This window comes from Electrophorus electricus, chromosome 8 (genome assembly GCF_041902795.1).
Source record: "Electrophorus electricus isolate QZ-2024a chromosome 8, ASM4190279v1, whole genome shotgun sequence".
NCBI classification, from domain to species: Eukaryota; Metazoa; Chordata; class Actinopteri; order Gymnotiformes; family Gymnotidae; genus Electrophorus; species Electrophorus electricus.
The window spans coordinates 28,765,001-28,791,458 of NC_137504.1; the positions used below are offsets into that span (position 1 = coordinate 28,765,001).

The 26,458-nt window shown below is 49.5% G+C and overlaps 1 protein-coding gene across 3 annotated transcripts in view; it reads right to left on the bottom strand.

Annotated features, from left to right (window-relative positions):
• The window catches only part of abr (ABR activator of RhoGEF and GTPase), a 101,193-nt gene extending 76,224 nt beyond the window's left edge, over positions 1-24,969 (bottom strand). For 2 of the 3 annotated variants that reach the window (XM_081719624.1, XM_035527716.2), the window contains exon 1: positions 23,916-24,969. In XM_081719624.1, the coding sequence (XP_081575750.1) occupies positions 23,916-24,774 (859 nt within the window). In that variant the 5' untranslated portion in view covers positions 24,775-24,969. Of the gene's footprint in view, positions 1-7,904; positions 8,307-23,915 lie in introns of those variants that run through there. The other variant, XM_035527717.2, reaches the window with a different exon arrangement.
• Between the last annotated feature and the right edge of the window lie 1,489 nt (positions 24,970-26,458).

The following is a 26,458-nucleotide window of genomic DNA, read 5'->3' on the forward strand; positions in this document are numbered from 1 at the left end:
GCCCTTTTGAAGTGGAGGTTCCTCCAATGTCTGCACAGCGTGTGTGTGTGTGGACCACGCGAGGGCAGTAGGGGTCTCTGGGCGTCTGGGGAAAGAAGAATGACAGGAGATCTTGGGGCGGGGGGCAGAAGAAGAGGGTGGGGGGGGGTGGGTTGTGCTCACTAGGCCTGCCATATGTGACATAAGAGCAGAACGCCCCACACCCCCCTCACAGAGAAATAAACAGATGCAAGAACAGCAACCACCATGAAAGTTTCTCAGCACACTGAGTACACACATTAGCGCTCACGCTGCTGGGTGGGGGGCACCTGAATATGCACCAGAGCACAGAGTTGCAGGAATAGACCAGGGACTAGGGCAGACTCAATCGCCCTGTTATCAATACACACACTCCTTGGAGGGGCTCACACACACACACACACACACACACACACACACACACACACACACGTGTGTAAATATGTATCTTCTATGCAAATACACATCTTTTAGTCAACATCACAGTTTCTTATACAGATGCCCCCCCGATGGTCAGGGGCAGTGAAAATGAGCACGGCAGTTACGGTCAGAGCTTTCCAGCATTCTGGTTTTCCACGGAAGCTGTGTGCATTAGGGTGGAGACGCTGGGCAGAAGACGGAGCACAGGGACGATGGAAAAGAGCAGCAGGGGTCCAGACAAAGAGCAAAAAGACGCCATCTCACCCCACCGGGCAGAACGCTGGGCTTCTCATTAACGTAGGAAAGGCCCAATCGGACATTCATTCATTCATTCATTCTCTCTCTCTCTCTCTCTCTCTCTCTCTCTCATACAAGTTCATCAGTCCGTAGGGGAGGTGAGGAGCCAGTGGGGAGGAGTGAACAGCAATAGCCAGGCCCAGCTGTTCCCGTCTGAGCAAGCCCGGGGCTCGCAGCAACAGACACCCAGAAAACGACAGCGAGGAGGGAGCGGTGAGAAAGACCGTCTCCGAGGAGACGATGCTGGGCCGCCGAGAGCGATAACGCACCGCGAGTGCCTAGTCCGCGCTGTTACCATGGCAACAACGCCGCATATCCTATATGGCCCAATTGGCCGCTGACATGAATTAGTCTGTCAAACGCTGGCAGAGCAAGAAGAGAGAGCAGAGAGTCTGCTCCCCTCCCTAACCCATCCGCGGCTTCTTTGGCAGAAAAGCGTGTGTTTGGCACCAGGCCCGGGGGGGGCAATGGCACGTAGACGGACAGGGTGGCGGTGTGCCGCGCTCACCACACAGGCCCGGCCCAAGAGAAGAGTTCTGAACATGCCCCCGCAGGTCTGAGTTTATTCTAATTACAATGCAGTGCCTGGTGACTTCAGTGTGACTGGCAAATTTGGCAATATATTAAAATGCATTAGAGAGCAATCTGATTTGAGCTGCATTTGCATATGAACTCCGGTAGCAATAACGGTACTAAAAAAGCCATTACAATAAATATTCACCTGACCTATATCTAGCCTGACTCACTAACACTATGAAGGCGAAGAATAAGCGCTTGCGTTGCTGGGAAAATGTGGACATTCAGTCCAGGACAGCGCCCGTTATTCGAGGACAGGAGGATAAAACCGGCGGCAGTGCATTCCTGTATCGATTAGTCCGCTGAGTGAGGTAACGCAGATCAAAGACAGCGGAGGTCACACCTGCGGAAAATGGAGCCCGCGTCATGGGTTTGTTAGGAGTTAAGCATCAGCTGGACGGGAGAAGATGAAGGCTCAGCTCTGTTTTCCGCAGGCGTGACCTCCACCGTCTTTACCTGAAACGTCCACGTTACGTCAGACCGCGAAGGTTCAACCAACGTATTCAACCGACGTTCCTCAAGTTTGGGTCGATACTGCCACCTGAGACCATTCCAGGTGCTACAGAAAGGCGATGGTTGAGGGTTTCTTTGCCGTGGTGGAGGAATTCACCCACCCGCACACGCTTGAAACTTTTGAAGCGGCGAGCAGCACCGGTCATGCTTGGCTTCTGCTTGGAGATGTCAGCTTGAATATACATGAACACGGATCCAGAGAAGAGCAGAGAGCAAGTGGGAGTCAAAACGGCCAAGATTACTGGAGGAGAGAGAGACAGACAGAAAAGGGGAGAGACAGCAAGACAGACAGAGACAGAGAGAACGCGAGCACGAGAGAGTGAGTGAGAGAGTGACAGAGATAAAGTGCGAGAAAGCACAGGAGCCCACAAACAGGAGGGAACGCAATCACACCATTGGCAATCTCTGGCATCAATTAGTTGTCCTGGCATGTGTGGCACAATAAATCAGGCTTGGGGGGCTGCCCTCATATCACAGATGGAGCAGCAGATGGTCATGACGCCACACTTAGTCATAAGTTGGGAGCCTCGCTAAAGGATATCGGAGAGCTGTTCCGGATTCAGTTTTCAAGACGGCTCCCTGAGCCAGCTAATCCCAGCTAATCCCAAACGCCCTGATCTAGGAACAGTATTCTGGCGTCAAGGTCTTTTGTAAGCATGCACGGGACTGTAGCAGCCCCATCGCACCGCGGATCTTTGTTTCAAGTGAGTAAGGAGATGACTGGACCAGTTTCAATGGGTCACGCCCATCGGACTTCCGCGCGCAGCTTTGTCTCTGCGGGATCATGCTACGGCTCGGGACAGAACGTCCTGTTGATCGGGAAAGAAGGGACTGAAGAAACTGACAAAGGTAAATCGAAGTGGCGGAGAGACAGAGAAGTGCAGTGTTAATCTCCTGCCATCTCACCTCTCCCCATCTACTGCGCGCTCTTTCTCAACCCCCCCAATTCACCAGCCCTGACGCTTAATCACGCCTCGATTTCCTGGTGAAGTGTGAACAGGCACATGATCCCATTGGCCAAGCTTTCTGCGGTGGGCGTTCTGTGAGGGGTGATTGGTTAGCTGTCTGGAGGGGAGCGGTAGGAGGGTTACCAGCCAAGGAGGGCACGCACGCACTCCAGTGCAAAACTGGTGATTATGACTTCGTATGACAGAATTAGGTAAGAAAAAAAAAAATTAGCATTCAGGAGTGACCTAGACAAAAGAACACGCGAGGCCACTCACGTAAGCGCATGAGTGCTTCTCACGCACGCATACGCAAACGTGCAAACATGGCCATTTCCTGCTCCATGTCGTCATTTCAGAATGAGGTGCGCCTTTAACCTGTGCTGAGGCCAGTACATTGACCTCAGACACTCCAGCACTCCATAATGGTCATTCTGTGGACGAGAGCTCCAGTAGAGCGTGCCGCGTCTGTAGTGGAGCTCTCACAGGCCGTCAGCTCTGCTGGCGTTCCGCCAGGCGCTTGGGGTCAGGGGGTGAGCCCGTCGGATGGTCTACCACTACCAAACTCCGACTGCCGCGGGCATGTTTCCCGAGACCCCTTATAAAGAGCGCCACTGTGCGTGGGCAGCACGCGGACTGCAGGATTAAAAAGTGTTAGTTGAACGGACAGAAAATTTTAAATATTTAAGAGGGTTCAGAACAAGGATGAATGCCAGTGCTAAGGGTACAACTAAAGGACAAATGAAGTGAGCAGAAGATGGAACAGCCTAGAAGAACAAATGAAAGAACAAAAGCTAAGTAAAAAGGAAATCGACACAGCCCTGGTGCTGGCGACATGGTTTAGCTCCCTTGGCCCTGTGGGCGTGGACAGATTCTTTTTCTGTAGTTCTCTCTCACCACAAAGCCAGCAGCTACAAAACGCACAAAGAATTAGTACCTGCCCTTCAGTATTAATTTCCACATGCAATCTTCATTTCCAAAAATAATCTCAGGCTTCGTAATTCATCGAGCGGGTGCTAAATTAACCCATTTGCATTAGCCACTCCCTGCATTTTATAACCTCAGGTAGACATGATCTAAATTGCATATTCATTAGGGTACAACTGACAGGATGAACTATTTCACTCATTTGAAAGACACAAAAACAATGTGGATCCTGTCGGTAGAGTAGCTCAGACGGTTTTAGCGGGTGTTAAAAGTTTGGAAGTGTTTTTGCCTGTGAAAACCTACAGCACTTCAGAGCCTGGTAACTCTCTTTACCACCGTTTCTATAGTTACGGGGTTGTTTTCTTCATATTGCATCCTTTTGGCTTGTTGCGGTGGGTTTGGTGACTGGTGAGCGCTCAGAAATCAACCACCCCCAAAAATAAAGCATGTTTCTTCAGTTCAGAAAAGAGGAACTGGATTAAACAGAATCATGAAATGTCACACTGAGCATGATAACTCTGTATACACACAAGTTCTCAACTACATCAAAAAAAAAAACAAGGAAAGTAAATAATTACTAAAATAACACTAGGCTTTATATAGTGCTTTTAAAAACAAGGTTTAAAAAGTGATTCAGAAAATATACAGTACGGATAGTAAAATGTAATTAAATAAGAAAAAAATGACAGCCTCCATCGGTACCCAAACAAAGCCTCCATCGGTAGGTGAATGTGTTTAACAGTTCTGTTTTGAAACAGGACTCTGGGATGTTTGTGACGTTCACTTCGTTTCTCCCCGGTGGATGTTCCCACAAACCCAAACTCTGTTCCTGCTCCCCGTCTCCCCGGGACCCTGCCACGCACCGCACAAACCTCCAGAATCCGCATGATTTCAGGACTGGTTGAAGCAAGAACTGGTCGGGTCCGCCACATGCAGTGCGTTCGTGCGTGCGTGGCAGATCACACATATGTGAACGTCTCCCCTTGTATTTCAGCATCTTCCCAGGTAACGTCTGTTGGACGATGCTGCCATGGTGCATGCGTGTGTGTGTGTGTGTGTGTGTGTGTGTGTGTGATAAATGGGTTCCTTTTACAAATCCAGGACGGAATAGTTCCTAACAGCCCTAAACAGATCTGTCTTGTTCTCCTCTAACAGCATGTTCAAGGATAAAATGTGTGCGTGTGCGGTGTTTGTGTGTGCGTGCGAGTGAGCAGATGTAACGTTTCTCTGCATTTGCCCGTTTCTTTGTCCATCAATACCAACCGAGTGTTTAATCAGCGACTATCAGCGCACATGCACGCGCACACACACACACACACACACACACACACACACACACACACACACACACACACACACACACACACACACACACACACACACACACACACACCAAAGGATGTAGCTACAGGACGTGTGCTGTTAAACATAGAACTGGAAGTATACTGCCTGCCTGTTATATATGATCTTAAAGGTAGAGCTGGAAGTAGGGTGTGCGCGTGTGCGTGTGCGTGTGCGTGTGTGTGTGTGTGTGTGTGTGTGTGTGTGTGTGCGCGTGCGCCTCTTACTCAAAATCTACCCCTACAGTGAACATCCAACGTCTCTCCAACAGAAGCCAACATGCTTTTCTGTTGTTATTACAGCCATTTGATGGTGAAAGATCTTTGGGGGCGGGGTTTGGGTTATATGCCAACTGATCTTTGGGGGCGGGGTTGGAGCTATATGGTGAACGAGCCATGCGGGCATGGTGTGGGTTATGGACGCTAGGCTGTGGGGGGAGTAACGGAGTTGCAGTATGGAGAGCAAGTTCAGAAGGGGGTGGAACCTGAGTGGGAACAGGCCCATCCCACTAAGGCGGGACTTAGCACTGAGGGCGGGGCTGTGGCAGAGCTGGACCTCAGGATGTACAGAATGAGAGCACTACATATGCTGCTGGATGGCTCTGTATGTGGTCACTGACTTCTAGCCCAGACCACAACATGAGGTACAGCAAGAGGACATTCCCCCTGGGTCTGGGTGTGTGTGTGTGTGGTGTACAATACCACACTAGTAGTGAAAGAAGAGAGTGTACGTCTTTGCACCTTGGCTGAACCACCCCTGCTAGCTCACAGAGTTGTGCACGGCCCCGACACGATGCAACTACTACGGCTCCCCCAGCTCAGATGGATGCACGTGCATGCACACGTCTATTGGCTGTTGCAGTAGCTTTTACAAAGAGCCCAGATACAGCAGCACAACAGCAAGGAAGCACTTCAGAGATGGTCTGAAACATACAAACAAACGTCACTAAAAAACAGTTTTAGGTCGTTAAAAAAAAAAAAAGCAAACTGGACAGACACTGAAAGAGATGCCTGAAAGCAAATCCAATTCTATTCTGCCATTGCTCAGACAGGCAGATCACATTAGCCTGCCAACTTACAAAAACACCAGTCCAAAGTAAAACAGGAAAGCCACTTCACATGTGACGGTCACTGGGAAATCTTTCACCGTACGGGGGCATCTCAGCTGGGCTCTGAGCGGCGCTCACGGTGCGGGCGAACACTGGTGTTGGTGCAGCTACAACTAACGAGGTCTTAATTGCACTTTACGGTGATGTTCGTTAACACCGGCGCCAAGGGGCTGGAGATCTGAGAGTGTGTGCGTTTTGCTTTTAGAGCGTCATTTTCCCAAAGGTCGTCAGCAACTCTTCTTGCATGATCAGTTTCAATCACAGCAAGGAGACAGGGGGCTAATGCAATATATCGTTTGGTATCAATTATTCTGATTTTTGTTTTTTGGGAGCGTGATAAGAGCTCGATAAGAGTTCTGTGAGCGGATCACAGCCATTCACATGATATACAAGTGTAAGTGATTTAGGTGCAATAAGACGACGTCCGAGGTGTGTTAACATGTTAATCCTTAACCACGTCACATCAGACGATGTCCGAGGTGTGTTAACGCTGCAAGGCATTAGCGGCATTAGCAGTGTTAATATACGCATACTGTGCCGTGCCCTTTCACAGATCAGTTCCAACGTCTCTGCGTCCCCTCCGCGCTGTGCCTGCTCTATCAGACTACCAGGACCACCGACCAGTAGCCACGGTTACGTAACTACCCAGTTGTCTCTGGACTCAAACACCAGAGCACCAGAATTGCGAGCAAGTGCTGCAGGAATCCCTCCCCACCAACAGCATAACCGACATGGCTAAATCACATGGCATACGATGCACGGTAATTTAAATGAGGGTAAAAATGAAAACTGTGGTTGTCAGGCAACACTGGGTCTGCTGGGACTGATTCCTCTTTCTCCCCGAAATCCCCGTCACACGGATTAATACATACACACACACACACTAATACACACACACGCACACACACACTAATACATGCACACACACGCGCGCGCACACACACGCACAGCCTGCAAACTCGCGTGCACACAGAACCCCCAAAATTCAGTGTGACATTGGGTAGAGGGAGAGGTGTTAATAGAGCATCCGTGTATTCCTGGTCAACAGCTTCAACCCTGGTGAATGAATGAAGTTCACCATCTCTCCCCCTCTACCTTTCTCCCTCTCTCCTTCCTTCTCTCCAGACCCCTCTCACTCTCCTTTTCTCCCTCTGCCTTCTTTTACCTCTCTCCCTCTCTCTCTCTCCCTCTCTCTCTCTCTCCCTGCCTCCCTCACTGCCCGAAGCTCTTCACGCGGCTCCAGCGGATGGCCGGAGTGGGAGAGAGTGCGGCTGTTCCACCCGTAGCTCCTCGCCTGCTCCTCCGCGCAGACACCCACCCGTTGCGGCGGCGGGTGCAAACATGCCAAGTTAGTGGTGGGAACAGCATGGATTGGGTGCCATGCCGGAGCTAAAGCCCCTGTCTGGACCCGCGGGATTTAACACTCAACACTAACACAGGCTTGGCCATCACACGCAGAAGAGTTATGACATATAATTGATATAATTACATTACATCACACACACACACACACACACACACACACACACACACACACACACACACGTATATACAGCACAGGCCAAGATCAGCTATCGCATCCACAGTACCCATTATTTGACTGTTATACTAATTGCCCGTAATAAATCTTACAAAACAACCAAACACATGAATCCGCGCACACTGCCGCACACCCCCACACCACACGCCACTGTTGTGACTAACGCGATCGGACCCGGTCAAGCGGGGGACCGGGGAGAGAGACGGGCGTGTGCACGTACTGCTGTAGAGCGTGTCTATCCAGGAGAGTCTGGGCAGTCCGTGGGTGCTCAGGTGCTCCATGGCCCCCCCGGGGCTGCGCGCTCCCCCTTCGCCGACACTGCTCACGCTCCTTTCGCCTTCTTCCGGGAGGTGGAAGGAACAAGAGAAAAGGTCCCGCTGTGTGTGTGCGTGCGCGTGTGTGTGTGTGTGTGTGCGTGAGAGCCTGAGAGCGCGCGTGTGGACGCTGTGGTCCGAGGCCGCTCCGTGTCACGCACACGAGTGAGAAAACAAGCGGGTGCCGCTGGCTGCCAACCGTTGCTAGGGGAGAGAAAGCGCTCCGCCCACTCTCTCCCTCACCTCCTCCTGCACCTCTACAGTTCCAGTCCCCTTTACGGACAACAATCTGGTCTCCCTCCGTCTCCTTACAAAGCGAGGGCTACATTAGCCCCATGTCCCCTGTGAGATGGAGGCACTGTGGTAATAGCTCCTCCCCCATCTCTCTCTCTCTCTCTCTCTCTCGCGCTCTCTCTCTCTCTCTCTCGCGCTCTCTCTCTCGTTAACATACATTTACTCAGCTGATAAAGAGAATACAAAGTGAGCATGTTGAACCACTGTGGGCTCAAAACACACACACACACACACACACACACACACACACACACACACACACACAAAATCGCAACCTCAGATTCCGGGGCGCTCCGTGTCCCGCGTCAGGAGACGTTGAGGAAGAGTCCATCTGAGGACACGCCCACTCACTTCCAAGACTCGTCAGGAAGGTACAACAAATCTGAGATTATAGTCACTTAGTGTCCTGTGCTGCTGAACAGCTTACAAAGTCCGTTAGTGCAGGAGAGGAGAGAAGTGTGGAGGGGAGGGGAGGGGAGTCATCAGGGGGAAATGACAGAAAACATGAAAGAGATTTGAAAAATGTCAGAGAGGAAGGAGGAGGGGAGAGAAGGACTGAGGGAATGAACAGAGTGTTCTACCCCCCCTTCTCCTCGCACTCTGCTGCGGTTCCCGTGGCAACCAGCATCGTCTTCCTTGCTAACTCGGTAGCAAATGGAGAGAGTGTGTGTTTGAGAGAGAGAGAGAGAGAGAGAGAGAGAGTGTGTGTGTGAGTGAGTGAGTGAGTGTGTAAGAGAGAGAGAGAGTGTGTGTGTGAGTATGTGTGTGTGTGAGTGAGTGTGTGTAAGAGAGAGAGAGAGTGTGTGTGTGTGAGTGAGTGAGTGAGTGAGTGAGTGAGTGTAAGAGAGAGAGAGTGTGTGTGTGTGAGTGAGTGAGTGAGTGAGTGAAAGAGAGAGAGAGAGTGTGTGTGTGAGTGAGTGAGTGAGTGTGTGTAAGAGAGAGAGAGAGAAAGAATGGTGTAGAGCGTGTGAATGAGAGCGGCTGCTCTGGGGAAAAGTTAAAAAGGTCCCACTTGTCTTCTTCGCCTGCTGAATAGCAATAGAACTACCCACAATGCATCTCTCATTGGTAAACACAGACACGTGACCCTTTGTGGAGCCTATGTGGAGCTGCTGTACTGTGCGCAGGGTTCCCGCCAGTGTCAGTGAGGGGTGTTCTGTATCGGGACCAGTAAAGACCAGTCTGAACAACCAGAATGCAGCCGGTACAAACCGACTTCTCCTAGTTAATCAAGACCCCTTTGTGTCGGCTGCCGTTCGCTCCCGAGTTGTCTCTCTCATTAGTGAAGTTTAATTTGCCCCCCCGCCCCCGCCCCAAATGAGCCAGGAATGCCCTGGGAGGCAAAGCAGCTGAGGAAAGAGCTCATCAGAGAGAGAGAGAGAGAGAGAGAGAGAGAGAGAGAGAGAGAGAGAGAGAGAGAGAGAAATGGAAAGAGATGGGGAGAGAGAGAGAGAAATGGAAAGAGATGGGGAGAGAGATGGCAAGTTGGGTGGGGGGCTTGGAAAGATGAAGAAAGAGAGGGGGCAGGGAAAAATGGAGAGATGTAGAGAGAGCGAGAGAGAGCGAGAGAGAGAGAGAAGGGGGTTGGGGGTCCTAAATTCATACAACATGCCTGTGGCTACAAGGAACCCCTTAAGCCCCTCCCCATGCTATCCCAAAAAGCAGACGCACACACAAGCAGGACACGGGCAGAGATAAGCCAGGCCGAGCAATCAGGGTACAAAGGCAGAGGGAGGACCCCCTGGAGGACCCCCCCCCCTGCCTGCAGTACACAAAGAGTGTGGTTACACTCCAGCTGGAGCTGGGCACAGGGTGTGCGCACATTCTCGCTCATTCGAACAATTAGCTGGCGGAAGAGGCCCTTTCCACAGATCTGTCAAAGAGCTTCATTTAAACTGTTAAGTATTTGTTTTAAGATGTGTTAAATCAAGAAGATCCTTAAATCAAGAAGTCTGCAAATATGGGTCAGATAAACACACGTGCGCGCACACACACACACTTTGTATAAATGACAGGGAATAGTTAAATGAGAGAGAGAGAGTGTGTGTGTGTGTGTGTGAGTGAGAGAGTGAGTGTGTGTGTATGTGAGAGAGAGAGTGAGTGAGTGAGTGAGTGAGTGAGTGAGTGAGTGAGTGAGTGAGTGAGTGAGTGAGTGAATGAGTGAGTGAGAGAGGGAGAGTGGACAAACATCTGTGAAATCCCTGCCACCCCATGAAATAAGTGGCAGTGTATTAAATATGGATCCAGATGTGTCAATGCACGCACACACATCCTCACACACGCACGCTCACAAATGCACATTCATGCACACATGCGAGCAATGTTCCGCTTGCACACACAGATCTTTGTCTCTGGATCTGAGCCAGTAGGGTGGCATGAGAAACAGACTGCCAACTCAGTGGGTGAGGGGGAACCCTGTCACTGACACACGCACACACACACGCAGAATGCCTACACGTTAACCTATCTGTTTAATTAATGCATCGCACTGTACGTATGCAGTCGTTTCCTCGGCAACGGGCTCCAGATTTCAGGACAACGCAATACAACAGTGCACTGAGCTCCAGTACAAAGTTCAATGTGTTTGGATTATTGTACTACGTGGGTGCTCATTTGAAATGCTGTTTAACAATGTTGGCTCACCTTTTTAAACCCAGCCCCTCTGTAGCACACACACACACACACACACACACACACACACACACACACACACAGAGCTAACCAAAAAAATGCCTCCTCAAACAAAGAAAACACAGCATTCAAGCATGAATGCACACACTCACACGCCTCCTGTTGCGTCAGGCATTAGGAAGCGTTACTGTGTGCTCACGCGTGGGTGCTACTGGCACGCCTCCAGACAGCCGTACGAGGCGTCAGCGCGGGTGCAGTTCTGCAGCCCAGAGAACACCGTGCCACTTCCGCCCCCCACCCTGCCAGAGAAGACGTCTGTCCTGACCCCCCAACCCTCCGTCACACTGGAGAATCAAGGCAGGAACAGTGTTTCTCCAGGACATCTCCGAGGGGGTCACTGTGCTCTACCCAGGCCACCCGTCTCTGTGTGCGGTGCTGTGTAACTGCGTCAAACAAGCTGTTTTGATCATACAAATAATCGCGCACGGTACACAGGGCAAGTTCACCTCGTCTGACCAAAAGGAACAGAAGGATGGATCGGTTTCGCCCCACTGCCAAAACCCAACTCCCTGAGAAGGGGGGGGGGGTTCTTTGAAACACCATCTGGTAACCTTCCAGCAGGCTACAACCAAAACACGACTACTTACTGTTTCTCTTTCATATCAGCCTTCCTCTCTCCATCTCTCTCTCCTTGAGACAGGGTGCTTATAATAGACCCAGGGCCCTTGACAAACTCGAGAGCTCTGATTGGACTGATTCATACAAGAGGTTCTTTAGGTTTGACCTCGAGAGCCTGGTCGATGAAGACAGAGTTAGCCAATTAGCACCCGCCTTCACACATGCCGGCCTGTCAGTCACTCGGTTCCTGGCAAAATTCAATTTGAATTTGGGCTGTGAGGGGCTAAAGTGTTTGAGGCGGGAGGAAGGTGAGTCAGTGCGCGAATTAGGGTGTGTTGTGCGTCTGAGTCAGGAGCTGCACAAGCCCAGGGCCCTGCTGGGAGAAGATATTAAGCACAGTGCGTAGTCCACACGGTCCCAAAAGGACCTTTCCAAACACACTTTCCCTTCAGAAATACACACACACAGTCTTAAAGGACAAAAGGGCTTGGAAGCACTTAACCCTAATGACTACTGTTAAAAGTAATATAGTAATGAGGCCCAAACACACACACGCACAGACACACAGGCACATGCACAGACACGCACACACAGGCACATACGTGCGCGCGCAGGCACGCACAGACAGACACACTCAGACAGTCACACACACACACGCACGCAGACACACAGACACAGACGCGCGCGCGCGCGCACACACAGAGAAAAAAAACACACACTCCTGCATAATTAAACCAAAGGCATGTTCTCTGGCAAACAGAAGGGGCTCTGATGTGGGTGTGGGTGGGTGTGTGTAATTAGCTGCCTACCTGACTGGCCAATAAAAAAAGCTCTGCCAGAGACAGTTCAGTTCTGCCCGGAGACCACCCCTACACTCATGTATCCATAACGACCCCGCTCCACCCCCACCCTACTTCAGATCGGCTCTCTCCCCTTCTCGCTGGGTAAGGAGAGAGGCAGGAAAGACAGCAAGGTGTGCTTGCTTCTCCTTTATCTTTCGGCCTCTCCACCCCGGGTGTGTGGGCCTGCCTCCGTCCCTTCTCCTGCTTGACCCTGCTCCGTGCCCTTTCAACCCCAGCCCGAAGGATGGGGGCGGAGTCCACCGCAACCCTGGTGCTGAGCATCACGGTCCCTGCACCTCTTGGCCGAGAGCTTTCACACCTCTCTGGCACTTTTCTGCAGAGGCAGACGGCTTCGGGGCCAGACGAGTCAGAGAGAGAGACAGAGACAGAGACAGAGACAGAGACAGAGAGCTAGCTAGCTAAGCCGGGGGGGATGCACATTAATTAAAACTGACAGCCTAAGTCCTGAACTATTGCCAGAATATACCACCCCCCCAACCCTATTTATCTCATTTGAAATATCTTAACTTTGTTAAATTAGTATGCTGCAATCCAATGGGATTTAACCAGCGGTGTAGATATTGCTTTCAGGGTCTTTGTTCAATCCAGGTTCTCACAGGATATACAGACGTAACTTAAGTTTAATAAAAATGGAATCTGAAAATATTTATTTTCTGTAGTGTTCACTGTTTGATATATTAGACAATCACCAAATGTTTACATTAATTTGTATGAAATTAAGCTTCATCCAATAATTTAATGCAAAGCCGTTATGCTGTAATTCACTTTAAATGAAAACCAAACATGCTTTGTGCTTAACCAGCCCAGTGTCTGGTTTTCCCACTGACAGAGTTGGTCATTTCAAAGTTAAAATGGCTTTGGAGAAATATGAGCATTTGATGACCCATAGCTCAGTATTACTGGAGAGAGAGAAGACAGAGCACTCACACGCCTGTTTCTCCTGGCATTTCTCTATCTAGGCTAAAAGAGGAGGGGGCTGATGTTTGTGTGCCACGGACCAGCTCCCAGACTGTGGAGTTACGGATCACAACTCGGGAGCATAGATTTCTGCATCTATAATGATGCCCGTTTGGCTCTCAGATGGAGACACTTGTCTCAGATCAGCGCAGGGCTGTGTGTTCATCTCCCTTGAGTCTCAGCGGGGTGGGTGGGTGTGTGTTTGCATTCCATCAAGCATGCACACACATTTCATGCTAATGCAAACCACTCGGTTCCATTCAGATCAGAGCGCAGCACCCATATAGCGCATGACAAACGCCTAAGCGGTGGAGGACCAGGCGAGTTTCCTCTTGTTGTGCATGCGGTCACAGACCCGCACACGCACCAACAAATCTAAAGCCATCTACCCTACTCTATCCAGTCTGAAGGGCCCCAGAGTCCTGGCCGTCTCCTGCTGCACAGAGCGCCGTCTCGGCTAGCCCTGTTCAGCCCGGCTCAGCACGGCGGGCGGCAAGCTCTCAAACCTGCGGTGAGACGCACACAAGCACAAGCGTGGCCTGTTCCATGCAGACAGACCATGTTACCATGCAGACCTCACTGAGCCTGCAGGTCTCTGTAACAACACCCCTATTACAGCCTGTAACCAGGCCAGTGACTAGAGATACAGGCAGGTGTCTGTAATATAGAGGCTAATGAGGGCAGAATTACAACGCCATGTGACCATGGCTGTGTTTGTGGCACAATGGGGTTGGGCCACAACGCCAGCGACGCACTGCACCAGTCACGGCTGGAGGGGGAGTTAATAAGCATGGCAGTGAGCCTAACGCCACCCCCCGACAGGTCGATTCCACCAACAACCCCCTTTCACCACTCATTATCTTTTTATTACTAATTCATGGTTTGTTTTTTTTAACTTTTGTGACCTTTATTAGGCAGCTATATGATAAACAGAGATCCATGAATCAAATCAAGACAGAGAAAGACACAGCAGAAGAAAAATGACATACATATGTTGGTGGTTGTGAGTGGGGTGGGCACTGGAGGAAGAGTTGTCACCAAGCAACACACAAATGGCTTTTTCAGTCTATCTGTCATATCTAACCTGGGGCTCCTTCTCCTCTCCAGGTAGCTGAAGTCCATTAGTCACAACTCAGCCACACTCACACCACTACACACCTTAAATCTCTCTCACACACACACACACACACACACACACACACACACACACACACACACACACCATCCAAACATCACCCCAAGTTTATATTTATAAGCCTCTCCAAATGACAGTTCTGAGCTCCATTTTACGGCTGGCCAGTCACAGTGTAATGAACACGTTTAGACACTCCAAGAAGACTGATCCTCAGTCAGCGTTCCCTCTAGAGGTCTTCATCTCCCCTCACACTACACAGGGTGATCCCACACACTCTGCCGCCACCTACTGGCTACTGACCAAACTGCACTTCACCAGGAGACCATAATCAATCCGAGAAGCATCCGTTTCCTCAAACATTAACCAAGACACGAACTGTTGCTGTAACTATCCAAACTCAAGCACACACACAAGAAAAACAACTTACATCTCCCCCTCTACACAACAGCAGCTCTATGGGCAAAGTTCACTGCAGTGTCCTGTATTTATTCAAAACACACTCACTGACACACACACACACACACTCACTGACACACACACTCACTCACTGACACACACACACACACACACAGACACACACACACACTGACACACACACACACTGACACACACACACACTGACACACACACACACTGACACACACACACACTGACACACACACACACTGACACACACACACACTGACACACACACACACTGACACACACACACACTGACACACACACACACTGACACACACACACACTGACACACACACACACTGACACACACACTCACTGACACACACACTCACTGACACACACACTCACTGACACACACACTCACTGACACACACACTCACTGACACACACACTCACACACTCACTGACACACACACACTCACTGACACACACACACTCACTGACACACACACACTCACTGACACACACACACTCACTGACACACACACACACACTCACTGACACACACACACACACTCACTGACACACACACACACACTCACTGACACACACACACACACTCACTGACACACACAGTTTGAAAGAGCAGCTTGATTTCTGGTTTTACCGGCTGAGCAGATGTCCACTAGAGGGCGCTCGTGTGAAGGGTCCCACCCTACAGTCATGACCAGTCATCTGAGTTCAGAAACTGCCACTACCTACACACAGTGCCATCAGTACATGGAACAGCTCTGAATGCACAGTAGCTGCTGAGAGGAGTCCGAGGACCACTCATGCTTCTAGTCGCCCTCTTAGGGGGGCAGTCGGCTCTGATGGTGCTGCATATAGTGGAAGTGGAGGTGAAAATACACACCCAAATTCACACACACACACGCCTCTTCCTGCCAGGAGTGTCTCTGTTTGTGTACTGAGGCATGCCACCCAGCCCTGTTAAACCCATGGCAGAGCTCAGAAGCTGCTCTGGTCCCTTAGCTGTTTAAGCCCGTGTAAGACTGAGCTAGAAGGCTCGCACTTTCACTTGTGAGGGCGGTGCAGGCACTGAGAGAGGGAAACGTGGAGACCTGAGCACTGTATGTGTGCTGCAGATGGGCTAACAGGATGTACAGGAGTCACGGGGACTCCGAGCAGAGCTGTCTGCTAGCAGAAGACAAAACCGCTTGGCTGCCCACACACACACACACACACACACACACACACACACACACACACACACACACACACACACACACACACACACACAACTAATATACATATGTATACACAAAATTAAGAGGATAAGTACAGAATGAGAAAAGGTATACAAACCCAAACCCACTGTGAGTGGTTTTCTACACTTTAGTACTTCTTCCTGTGTGTGTGTGTGTGTGTGTGTGTGTGTGTGTGTGTGTGTGTGTGTGTGTGTGTGTGTGTGCACGTGCAAGTTCTTAAGTGAAAAAGAGACAGAGAGAGAGAGACAGAGACAGAGACAGAGAGAGAGAGAGAAACACAAATATTGGGTTTTACCATCAACTTCTCCCACAAACCACTAAAGTGGCCTACATATCCTTCTAATTTATTAAGTTTCCATGGCAGCCGGGCTCAGGAAAAAAAAAAAAATCTGTACTTTGTGTGATTTCTCTGAATAGGCATGGAGGCTTTTCTAAATGTGTGTGTGTGCGTGTGTGTGTGTGTATAAAACAAGAACAGTTCTTTCTTTCCCAGCTCCTGCATGGCCAGTGTAAAATCATTTAACCTCTAGAGAGCTGAGGGGACTTCACCCCTGACCGCTGGACTGACACACTCCTAAAATGTGTCACCAAGAACCCAAAAAATCCAGTGGGCAGGTGGTGCTATGAAGTGTTTAGCTGTAGCCTCCCTGGCGCTCTGGTGGTTATGGGAGATATGCTCCTTTTAGGAGTCAATAGGCTTTTACAAGATTTTCACCACCAAACATAAGAGCCCAAGAAGGAAGAGACGTTGCTCCTTCTGAAGTAAAAATGTCTCGTGCATTTTCATTTCTGCCGACGCCAAGTCGTGTGACCTGGCTGAGTTTATAAATCAGATATGAATCCCGAGGCATGATCTCAGCACAGATCAGACAATGTCTAGAATAGAAAAGGAGAGTGGTAAACACACACAGATCTGCTACTATAGTTCAGTAAGGCCTAGTGAGAGGTCTCTCTCATGAAGACGCGAGAGTGTCTCGGGTGCACCTGCAGAAGATGGCAGAGTGTGAGAGTGTGCAGCGGAGCGTGGAAAAGGCCGTTGGGTGCAGGCTGACGGGTGCACACACTCTGAAAGGACACCGCGGCAAAGGAAGAACCGCTGCGCAAGCAAGTGGCCTCACAACAGAAGAGCGTTCTTCACAAAGTCCAAGATCAAATCTTTACTGCCACTTTTTAAATATAGAGGCGAAACCAGCAGGTGCAGGTCTTACCACAAAAAAGAACAAATACCCCCACCCCCAAAAAAAACAGGATGCTATCTTGAAAACGCATTTGTCTGATCACCAGAGCAAAAGGACACACACACACACACACACACACGCACACACACGCTACATGGATTAGTGAATTTACTAAATTAACCTGCGTGTGGGTTCAGGCCCTACTGTCTGGTCTAGGCCCACAGGTGGAGGAGTCAGAAAATTGGTATAGTGCAATACAGCATTATAAAACACAACACAACAGAGTTCCCTGCAGACTAAACCAGACAGATTAACCAAAACTATTGTATGGATAGAAACCAAAACAGTAACCCAGAGAGAACAGCCAGCAGAGCCAATCACTAGATGCAGATTCAGTAAAATAATAAAATGGCAGAGAGAACTCCAGACTGTGTTATCATTTCACAACGGAGCAGACAAGACAGCCCTGCGGTGCTGTTCCAACATACGAGTGAAGCTCACCTCCGCGTTTCCAATAAACGTCCTTAAAATCCAGGTTTCTCAAGACGTCATTCTGGACGGGAGGAGAGGCAGGGAGGAGTGTGGACTCAGCACAATGTCGACACCCAGGAGAACGACGGGTTTCCTTCGCCTTCTGAGTTTGAGGACTTCAGTTGCAGGAGGGTTTGTCCACTTTAATACGGACCAGTTCTCTAAACTGAAGGGGTTCAAACACAAACTCCTCATCCAAGTCCATGTGACATTTCTTTTGCATATTTAATGCAGACGAATAACACACACACACACACACACACACACACACACACACACACACACACACACACACACACACACACACACACACACACACACACACACACACACACACACACACACACGTTTCCCTGGATTCCCAGTCCAACTCTGGCGCGTGCCTGTCGATTGCAACTGTGAGTGCAGCTGTAGGAAAGCCTTGTGCAGCCCGGCAGCTGCCGATCTGGGTGCAGTCACTCATCCGCCTGTTTTCCGTCTCCTCACGCCTGGTGTGTCTGCTTTGAGCACCACACACTGTTGCAGGCATCTCAATGGCATCACCGGCATCAAACTGGCCACAGAGGATAAACACGCAGTCTCACGACGCTGCACACACAGTTCAGGGGCTCATGGTGCTGTGCCTACCCTCCCACTTGTAGAAGAAGCAAATTCCACATGCTACAAGGAAACTCTATTCCAGTTTTGCACGTTTTGTTGTTCCACGTAGTTCATTTCTGGCTCTCGCCAGAACACTGCTATAGCTCTGACAGAGGACTTTAGTCATGTCCGACAACCTTGGTGGAGAAAAGTGAGAGAGTGACTGAACAGAACTAAGCGACTAGTTACCTTCTGCCAGGAGACATTTACATCCACCAAATACCTGCGAGACATGTGCATGGTGGCCAGCCAAAAGCTTCGTCTGTTATGTACTGCAGCTATTCATATCAGTCTCCTGTAAAGCGCTTAAACCTGCAGTACCCAGTGCTTTTCCAATACGGCTAGAAATGGGCAAACGTTTCGGCCAACACGTTATATCTGGCGTAGCGTTTTCTCTAACTCAGATGGACTTTCACGTGGCTCAGGAGTTCTTCACGCATGCTTCCAGAGTGGTAGGAGATTTTCCGCCTTTTCCATTTTTGTCTATGTCTCTTTCAAAAAAGCCTTGAATAACTCAAGAATACCCGTGTCATTGCCGTTATTAAGCTGTCCAAATGTCTGAGTGGGACATCTCAGAGCTGCGTCAGAAATGTAACTGCTACCGTGTCCCTCTGCAAATACTCGGTCCAACACTCCTGCTCATCCGCATATGCTTTTTGAGCTGGTATGGACAATGGTAAGACCGTGTTTTTACCGTGTCTTCCGCATTCTACAAAATAAAAAAAACAATAATATAAAGCATCATTGCAAGTTTTATTTTTAAATGCCCACATAAATGAAGTACGGCAAGTCTAAATAAAGCACATTTAACATTTTGATGTAATTTTAATGTAAAACTTGTACAAAATCTAAAACTAAAATAACTGATCGCACAGGAAGGGGAACTGGGTGATATATGGTTTTTGGTTGCAGGGGCTTGATTGGTACCATGCTTGGTGTAGACAACCATGACTTTCCTGTGCATCTCAGCCTTTATGCTCAGACACACGAACATCTGCATGCTCACAATTACTGCAGCCTTGACAAAATTGGGGAAATGAGCGAACATTCAAACCCCAATACCCTGCACGCAAAACAAAACCCACTCCCTTGAGAGGGAGAGCAATACAGATGCTCTCTGAGCTGACATTCACAGTTGCTTAATATGCAAGTGAAGACAATTATGTGAGGGGGATTGCCTTAGATGGGTGCTCAGAGGCGAGAAAGTCAGCGTCTCTGTTCTGCTGAGAATCTGGCCCCGTTTTGGCCCAGTGAGCACGGACACCATCGGCCTGGGTCTACGCGGTAAGGTTCATTAGCGCCACTTCATGCATTGCAGCTGTGCTGGCTCACGTTTGGAAGGCAACTGAAATGAAGCAGTCCATTAGCTCCCCCGCTGTTCTGCGTCACTGCTACTTTTGGTCCTACATCCATAAACACAACTTTGTGATTCTAAAACCGAACACCAGTAACACAGATTAATGCAAGCTACTTGGAATATGTCCAAATGCAGTTACTGCAACGTGATCCGACACGCTTTCTCTCACTCTCTATCCCACAAACACAGACGAGGAACCCAGCTGAAAGGAACGGCTCTGAAAGGAACAGCCATGTGATCTGAGCTCCAGAGGAGGAACACCAGCAGAAGATAAGAGACCCCCCCCCACCCTGCCCACTCACACGCACACTGATTGAGAGGACTGACTAGGCCTGTACTGCAATTTGGCCAACATGGAAAGGTGAGCTGACCTGCAACTGTGAGTCCACTGCACCTTTCCAAGGCTCACATTTGGTTAACTTGGATTTGTCACTAATGTGCAGCAGACAGATCTAAGCAGGTTCTAAGGATGGACCCAGTGCTCAACACAAGCGTACAGCTCACAGCTCTGCAAACAACAAGTGACACACACGATCTCCTGTCAGATAAAAGCTCCACATATGAGTCTGGACAAGCCTGCTCCTTTACGGAGAGATTTGACAAATAACAGGAACTAGGCATGCAAGGCATGCATAAGGCCTCCGCACTAGTGTGTGTGTGTGGGTGTGTGTGTGTGTGTGTGTGTGTGTGTGTGTGTGTGTGTGTACACTCTTTCTTCCTGGTCCACGTCCTTCGTATCAGAAAGAACTGGTAAGAACATATCTGGTGCCGGTGTAGGTGTCTGGCTCGGGCTGCGTGGCTCACCTGGGACCGGCCCTGTGCCACAGCGGGACTGGGTGGAGTGGGAGCGGCACCAGACTCTGCCATCCCAACAGATCCCGTCTGTGCTCTATCGGACTGCACTGAAGTTCACTTTCCTTACCAAGTCACTATAGGGGGGGGGGGGGGGGGGGAGATGAAGACTCTCCATCCTGAAGTAGTCATTTATACACTATAAAAGGGGGATTGGGAAGACTCTGAAAGTGGAAAGTAGTTTGATTTTGTTGGAAGTAAACGGAAGTGGTTTATTAACCCAGGAAGTGCAGTTACTGTGACACTGTGGAGGCCAGCGTGACTTCTGTGTAGCTACAGCCTCTAAAAACGAATCTCCTTCCAGGTATGAGTCAGAAGCCAGGCTTCGACACGATTCAGTTCGGTTAACAGCGCCGAGGACGGATGCTCTCTCTGCTCTTTGCCACCTAAGGACGGCACAAACAGGAAACCCTTGACCTGACTTGTGTATTTTAAGCCATGCTCCACGCCGTCGAGACTGTAGGAAGCTCCAGCCGTGTGACACGCACCCAGGCAAGCAGTTAACCCAACACGGGTTCACGTGGTTCGGGCCACTCGGAACACTCGTACTAAAGGATTCCGTTCAAACCAACAGCCTACCCCAGATGCTTCGCAATTCAACCCGGACTAGCCCCACAGTCATGCTTCTCAAAGGGCAACATTGCAGAAACTTAAGTGGTTACGAATCGAGTTTCAATATGAGCGGCCCATGACTCATTAACCCGCATGCACCAGGCTGCGCCACAGCTCAGAGCTGTTTGGATGCAGGAAATGAAGTCTGGCAACATTCCTTCCTTTTTGGACAACACACAAGGTTGGGCAAGACTCCATGAATTCCGGCATTATGGCCAAATCGCCCTGAGCCTACCAGCTCACGCCACACATTTCATTCAGCGGTCGACAGCATAGAAATGCCAGATCGAACAATAAAAGCAAAATGATAAGAAACAAACCATTGACTGGATCATTTCCTGACTTGGCTTTGTGTCCATGTGAGCGTTTACTTAACATGACACTGTACACTGTACAGTGGACTGAGAAAGTCGGGTGCACGTGACCAATGTACCCAGAGACTAATGTGAGGACAGGCGAGATTTGGGGAAGTCAAGAATGAAAGCGACAATATAAGGAAAAAAGAAAAAAAAACAACCAGTCATCGTGACATCTAACTCTCGACAGCTGTTCTGGAATCCCTTAGGGCCTCGTTTGAACTTTGCCCTATTCAATTAGTAAAGTTTAAAAACGTGGCTACCGCTCAACTACCACTCCACAAAAATTAACAAGTCGCACGCACGCACGCACGCACCAGATGTTTTTCTATTCCAGATTCACCGCTATTCCGATCCAATCAACGATTAGCCTACATTAAAAGGCGGGACATGCGCGTTAGCCCTGACCTCACTGGTCTGGCGAAAGTGTCATTCACGCTGGCCAGTGCGGCAGGAGCGGCACTTTACAGAGACACCAAATGTTTCCTCCCTGTCTATGCAAAACAGGCCCTGGCATCTGGCTCAGCACACATGTGTTTCTGCATTTCTTTGAAATTTCTTAGTTTCTTTGCCAGGCGCCCAGAGACAGCAGAAAACACACGGCGTGGGGGGGGTGGGGGTGGCGGCGTGAGGGTACGGGCTTAAAGTCACGGTAAAAGGGCCGAGGTATGTGCTGGTCTTGGGCTGGACACGCGTGCGGGGCATGGCTTTTAAACGGTTCCATGACATGCTGCGACATCCGCCGTCTGCCAGATAATAAAAAAATATATATAAATTTAAAAAAAAAAAAAACAAAAAAAAACATCCACAAAAAAAAAAAGTTTCCAGTCAACATGAACTAGTTATGCAAGTTAAACATTTTTTAGGCTTAACACTTCTAGCAACGTAATGCACATTCCAGAATGTGCACGCATATTCGCATAAAACAAACTTAGTTGGGAATAGGAGTGCCTTGCTTCACTTCCTTCTCCCACCCTCTACACTGACACAGTTTTATTGGTACACTGCGTTTCTCACTGGCCAGCACAGGACTGCAACTTTTGAAAACATTTGGATGGACTTAAGATCAGACAAGAATGCTCGCTCAGTATCAAAAGCTGTCAAACTGCTCAAATTTATGTCTGATGATCGCCATTTGAAGAGGTATTTTCCCTGATCCAAAATAAAAGTCTTTCACATTCTGACCAATGATAATTACCACACTCCAGTTGAGATTCAAAGTCCAAACAACTGTCAAAGAGCATAACCGCCCCAGGGCGCACACACACACACACACACACACACACACTCTACTAACCTGGTATCCTGCCTTTGTCTGCCTGGCAGACAGCGAATGTTAGGCAGTGCGGTTGTCTGCTACATGGACAAACGCTGTGTGTCAATTAACAGTTTTAAATACTTCAACTCAATAACAGATGTCACCCTCACCCGCTACACAGCGTGATGAGAGGACGTTCGCTATGGCACCATGTATTCTTTGCCTTACTGACAGAGCTATAAGTTTCCAGCAAACAGAGCCCCCTCTCGCTTCAGCAATGACGTCACACACTCAGAGTTTCAAAAATGAACCTCATCTCGTGTATGGCTCTCTTATCGAACTTTGAAATATGTCACACTTGGCGAAGAGGTCAAGCGCACGAGTTGTGTGTGTGGAATAGTAGAAAAACGTCAGCTGCTAGGCTGCAAATGTTAAATATATAATCCCACTAAAAAGTAGATGCAAGTTTGCCTGACAGCAGTTGTTAGATGTCACGGAGGGGAAACATTTGTTCATCACCACTTCACAAGATGAACAGTGAGGAAAGCAGTCATGCCAAAGTCCCCTTTAGCAATGTGATAATGACAAGGGGAGTCAGTTCACTACTCTACTACTGTCAGGTAATTCCTGATAGGTGCATTCAGCAGACATTTAAGAATGCATTCCCCTGGCATCTGGATAGCGGGCTCCAAACCAGCGATTTTATCAACTAACCTTCTGTTTGCGCACCAGGCTGGCATATAAACACCAAAACAACGCAGCTTGCGGCTTCTCGTTCTTGTACGGCAGGCTAATTCTGCGTAATTACGTGTAACAAATCACGTCGAGAACGCCATCAGATGGGGAGAAAAAAAAAATCAAGGAGCGGCACTTTGGAAACCTGAGGATTATGCAAACACCGGAGATAAATGGATACGCGAGCGACATGAGCTGGGGACTCCTGGCCACTGAAAGCTCCTTTCCTACCTGCTGAAGAGGAGTCCTCATGGTCGGAGCTCGGGTAACCGTCGCTGCGTCGGTCAGGGGTGCTGCGCCCCGAACCGACGGAGGAGCGGTACGCCGTGTAGGGGGACAGCCTCCCATCGTCGACGAAGTCCAAATCCCTGCTGCCGCGCAAAGGTCGGAACGCGTCCCGGCCCAGGCTGACCTTCCGGTTTTCCCGCACGGCCGCCCTGGGGTTAAGCAGGTTCCTCTGGACGAAACTCTCGTTGAGCTCCACGTCCTCGTACTCTCGGTCGCTGTCGTGCTCCGCCGTGTCCTGCTCCTTTGCGCCCTCCCTGCGCGCAACCCGGTGGTCGCCGCCGCCGCCGTCCAGTCGCGGGAGGCCGGGACCTGCCGAGCTCTCTTGCGCGGCGCCAGGCTTCTTGGGAGGAGGCGCGAGTATCGGTTTGCCCGTTTTACTGCCCCGGGTCAGGTCTCGCGGATTGGGCGCGACGCTTATCAAATCCTCGCTGCCTTTACTTCCAATACCATGCAGTTTGATTCTGGTGGGCACCCGTGTGCTCTCTCTAACGAATCGTTCGTGCGCGGAGGGGGGTTCTGCAGAATCGGGTTTCGGGGCAGCGACGTCGGCCTCCGGTTGATTGCCCTCCTTACCCCCCCACCTTTCTGTGTCATAACTCTTCTTCTTCTGCGCAATGGTGGTCTGCAGGTAAATCACCTTGAACTTCTCCTCCGACAGCGCTCGCTGGAGCAACTTCATGCTTGCTTTACATTTCTCCAGTTCTCTCTCGATATCCTCCACGGAGTTCAGATTCATCCTGGGCACGTCGCCGTCAGGAAATTCATTCCTCCAGTGTTTCGCAAATTCCTCCTGTTCCCACATTTTTAAGGGAAACGCCAAAGCAGTTCGCCGCAGTTACAAAAGTCTCCGAAAATGTTACACTCAGCGAGACCGACGGCACCGCACAGCCCACATTAAATTGTTTTTACTAGACCTGTGCTCATTTTCCCTCTGTTTCAAGCTTTACCCATGCTTCCAGACTGCTTCACGAACACCTCCACACACCAGAGATCAGTTTACAGCTGGAAACAAAAAAAAACCTTTCGGCTTCCGCCGCTCTGGGAAGCGCCGGCGTCAGCTCGCTCGGAACCAATCAGAGGCCGCTGTTCTGTGTATAACTTTATTATGGGCGTTGATCTATTCAACAAGTTGAGGTTCTGAAAGAAAGTTTTTGTGTGGGTCTCCACCTGTTGACATCTTTGCAGAATACAGCTCATTCGCCAAAACACTACATAGATTAGAACTACCAATAAGTTAATTTACATAAACAATAGTCACATCCATGAGATATATAATTGCTACTAATAGTGTAATAGACTATTAATGTCTTAATTAACGTGTTCGTTAGGAAACTTGTAGAGGAAAATATGGACTATCAACCTTATTTAATTCTAACTCGTTGTGCCATTTGTTTGTTTGTTTGTTTGTTTTTATCAGGAATAATCATGCATTTATGCTTAATTCATATTTCACTTCTCACCCTCTCTGTAAATAGTTTAACCATGAAACCAGCAGCCAAATGTGATATGGGCATTGTGGTGTCAGTGGAGAGGTTGGATGGCTAAGCTCCAGTGGCTATGAGGAAACTAAAGATGAGCGATATTTACACTGATAGCCTCGGAGCAGAGCAGGAGAGGTTACAGAGATGTGCCCCCTGCAGACGACCCAAAGCTACGCTGCCAGAGACGTCGGACTCTCGGTAACTCTCATCGTTCTTCTACATGCATGCACAACCACTGATGCCCATAGCTGATTAAAGCATTTTGCGGAGTCAGGTTTTAAGAGGCAAAAAATGGAAGTTTGTCGACAACTGCTTAGTGCAACAATAGTTTGTTCTTACATCTCACTGAATATTTCATGAGTTTTCATAACCATTTGGAGTTGTTCTGTGTTCAGCCTGTGGCTGTCTGTGCGGCGGAGTATCTGACACCAGACAGGAGATGAGACAGTGGAGTGTCTTTTCCAACAGTCTACTGTCAATACAAGGATGATAGACAGAGACAGACAAAGTGAGAGAGAGAGAGAGAGAGAGAGAGAGAGAGAGAGAGAGAGAGAGAGTGAGTGAGTGAGTGAGTGAGAGAGTGTGTGTGTGGGTGTGTCATTGAAACTTTAAAAGAAGAAAAAATGCAGCAAGATTCCGAGTTGGAAAAACGAGTTGGGGGCGGAACTGCACAAGAAAGCGGAGCTTGTTCCAGCGCTGCTCTGCCTTCCATCCCAGACGCCCCGCTGGCTTGCCAAGTGAACCCCGAAGCAGAGGACACGTAGATCGGGCGCAACGTTTACACGTAATACCTGGCAATGTGTGACTCTTTACAGACGAACACCAGTAACGAAACCGAGCGTCTGCTGTCAGAAAACGGAGGAGAGTGTTTGCTCCGCGTCGCTCCCGGTAGCGGGACAACACAGAGGTGGAGTAGAAAAACCAAAGCCCATATTAGATCACCTCGTATTTGATACGCCTCACAATGCCCAAACCAGGACCTGGGCTGCAGCTAAAGTGATACAG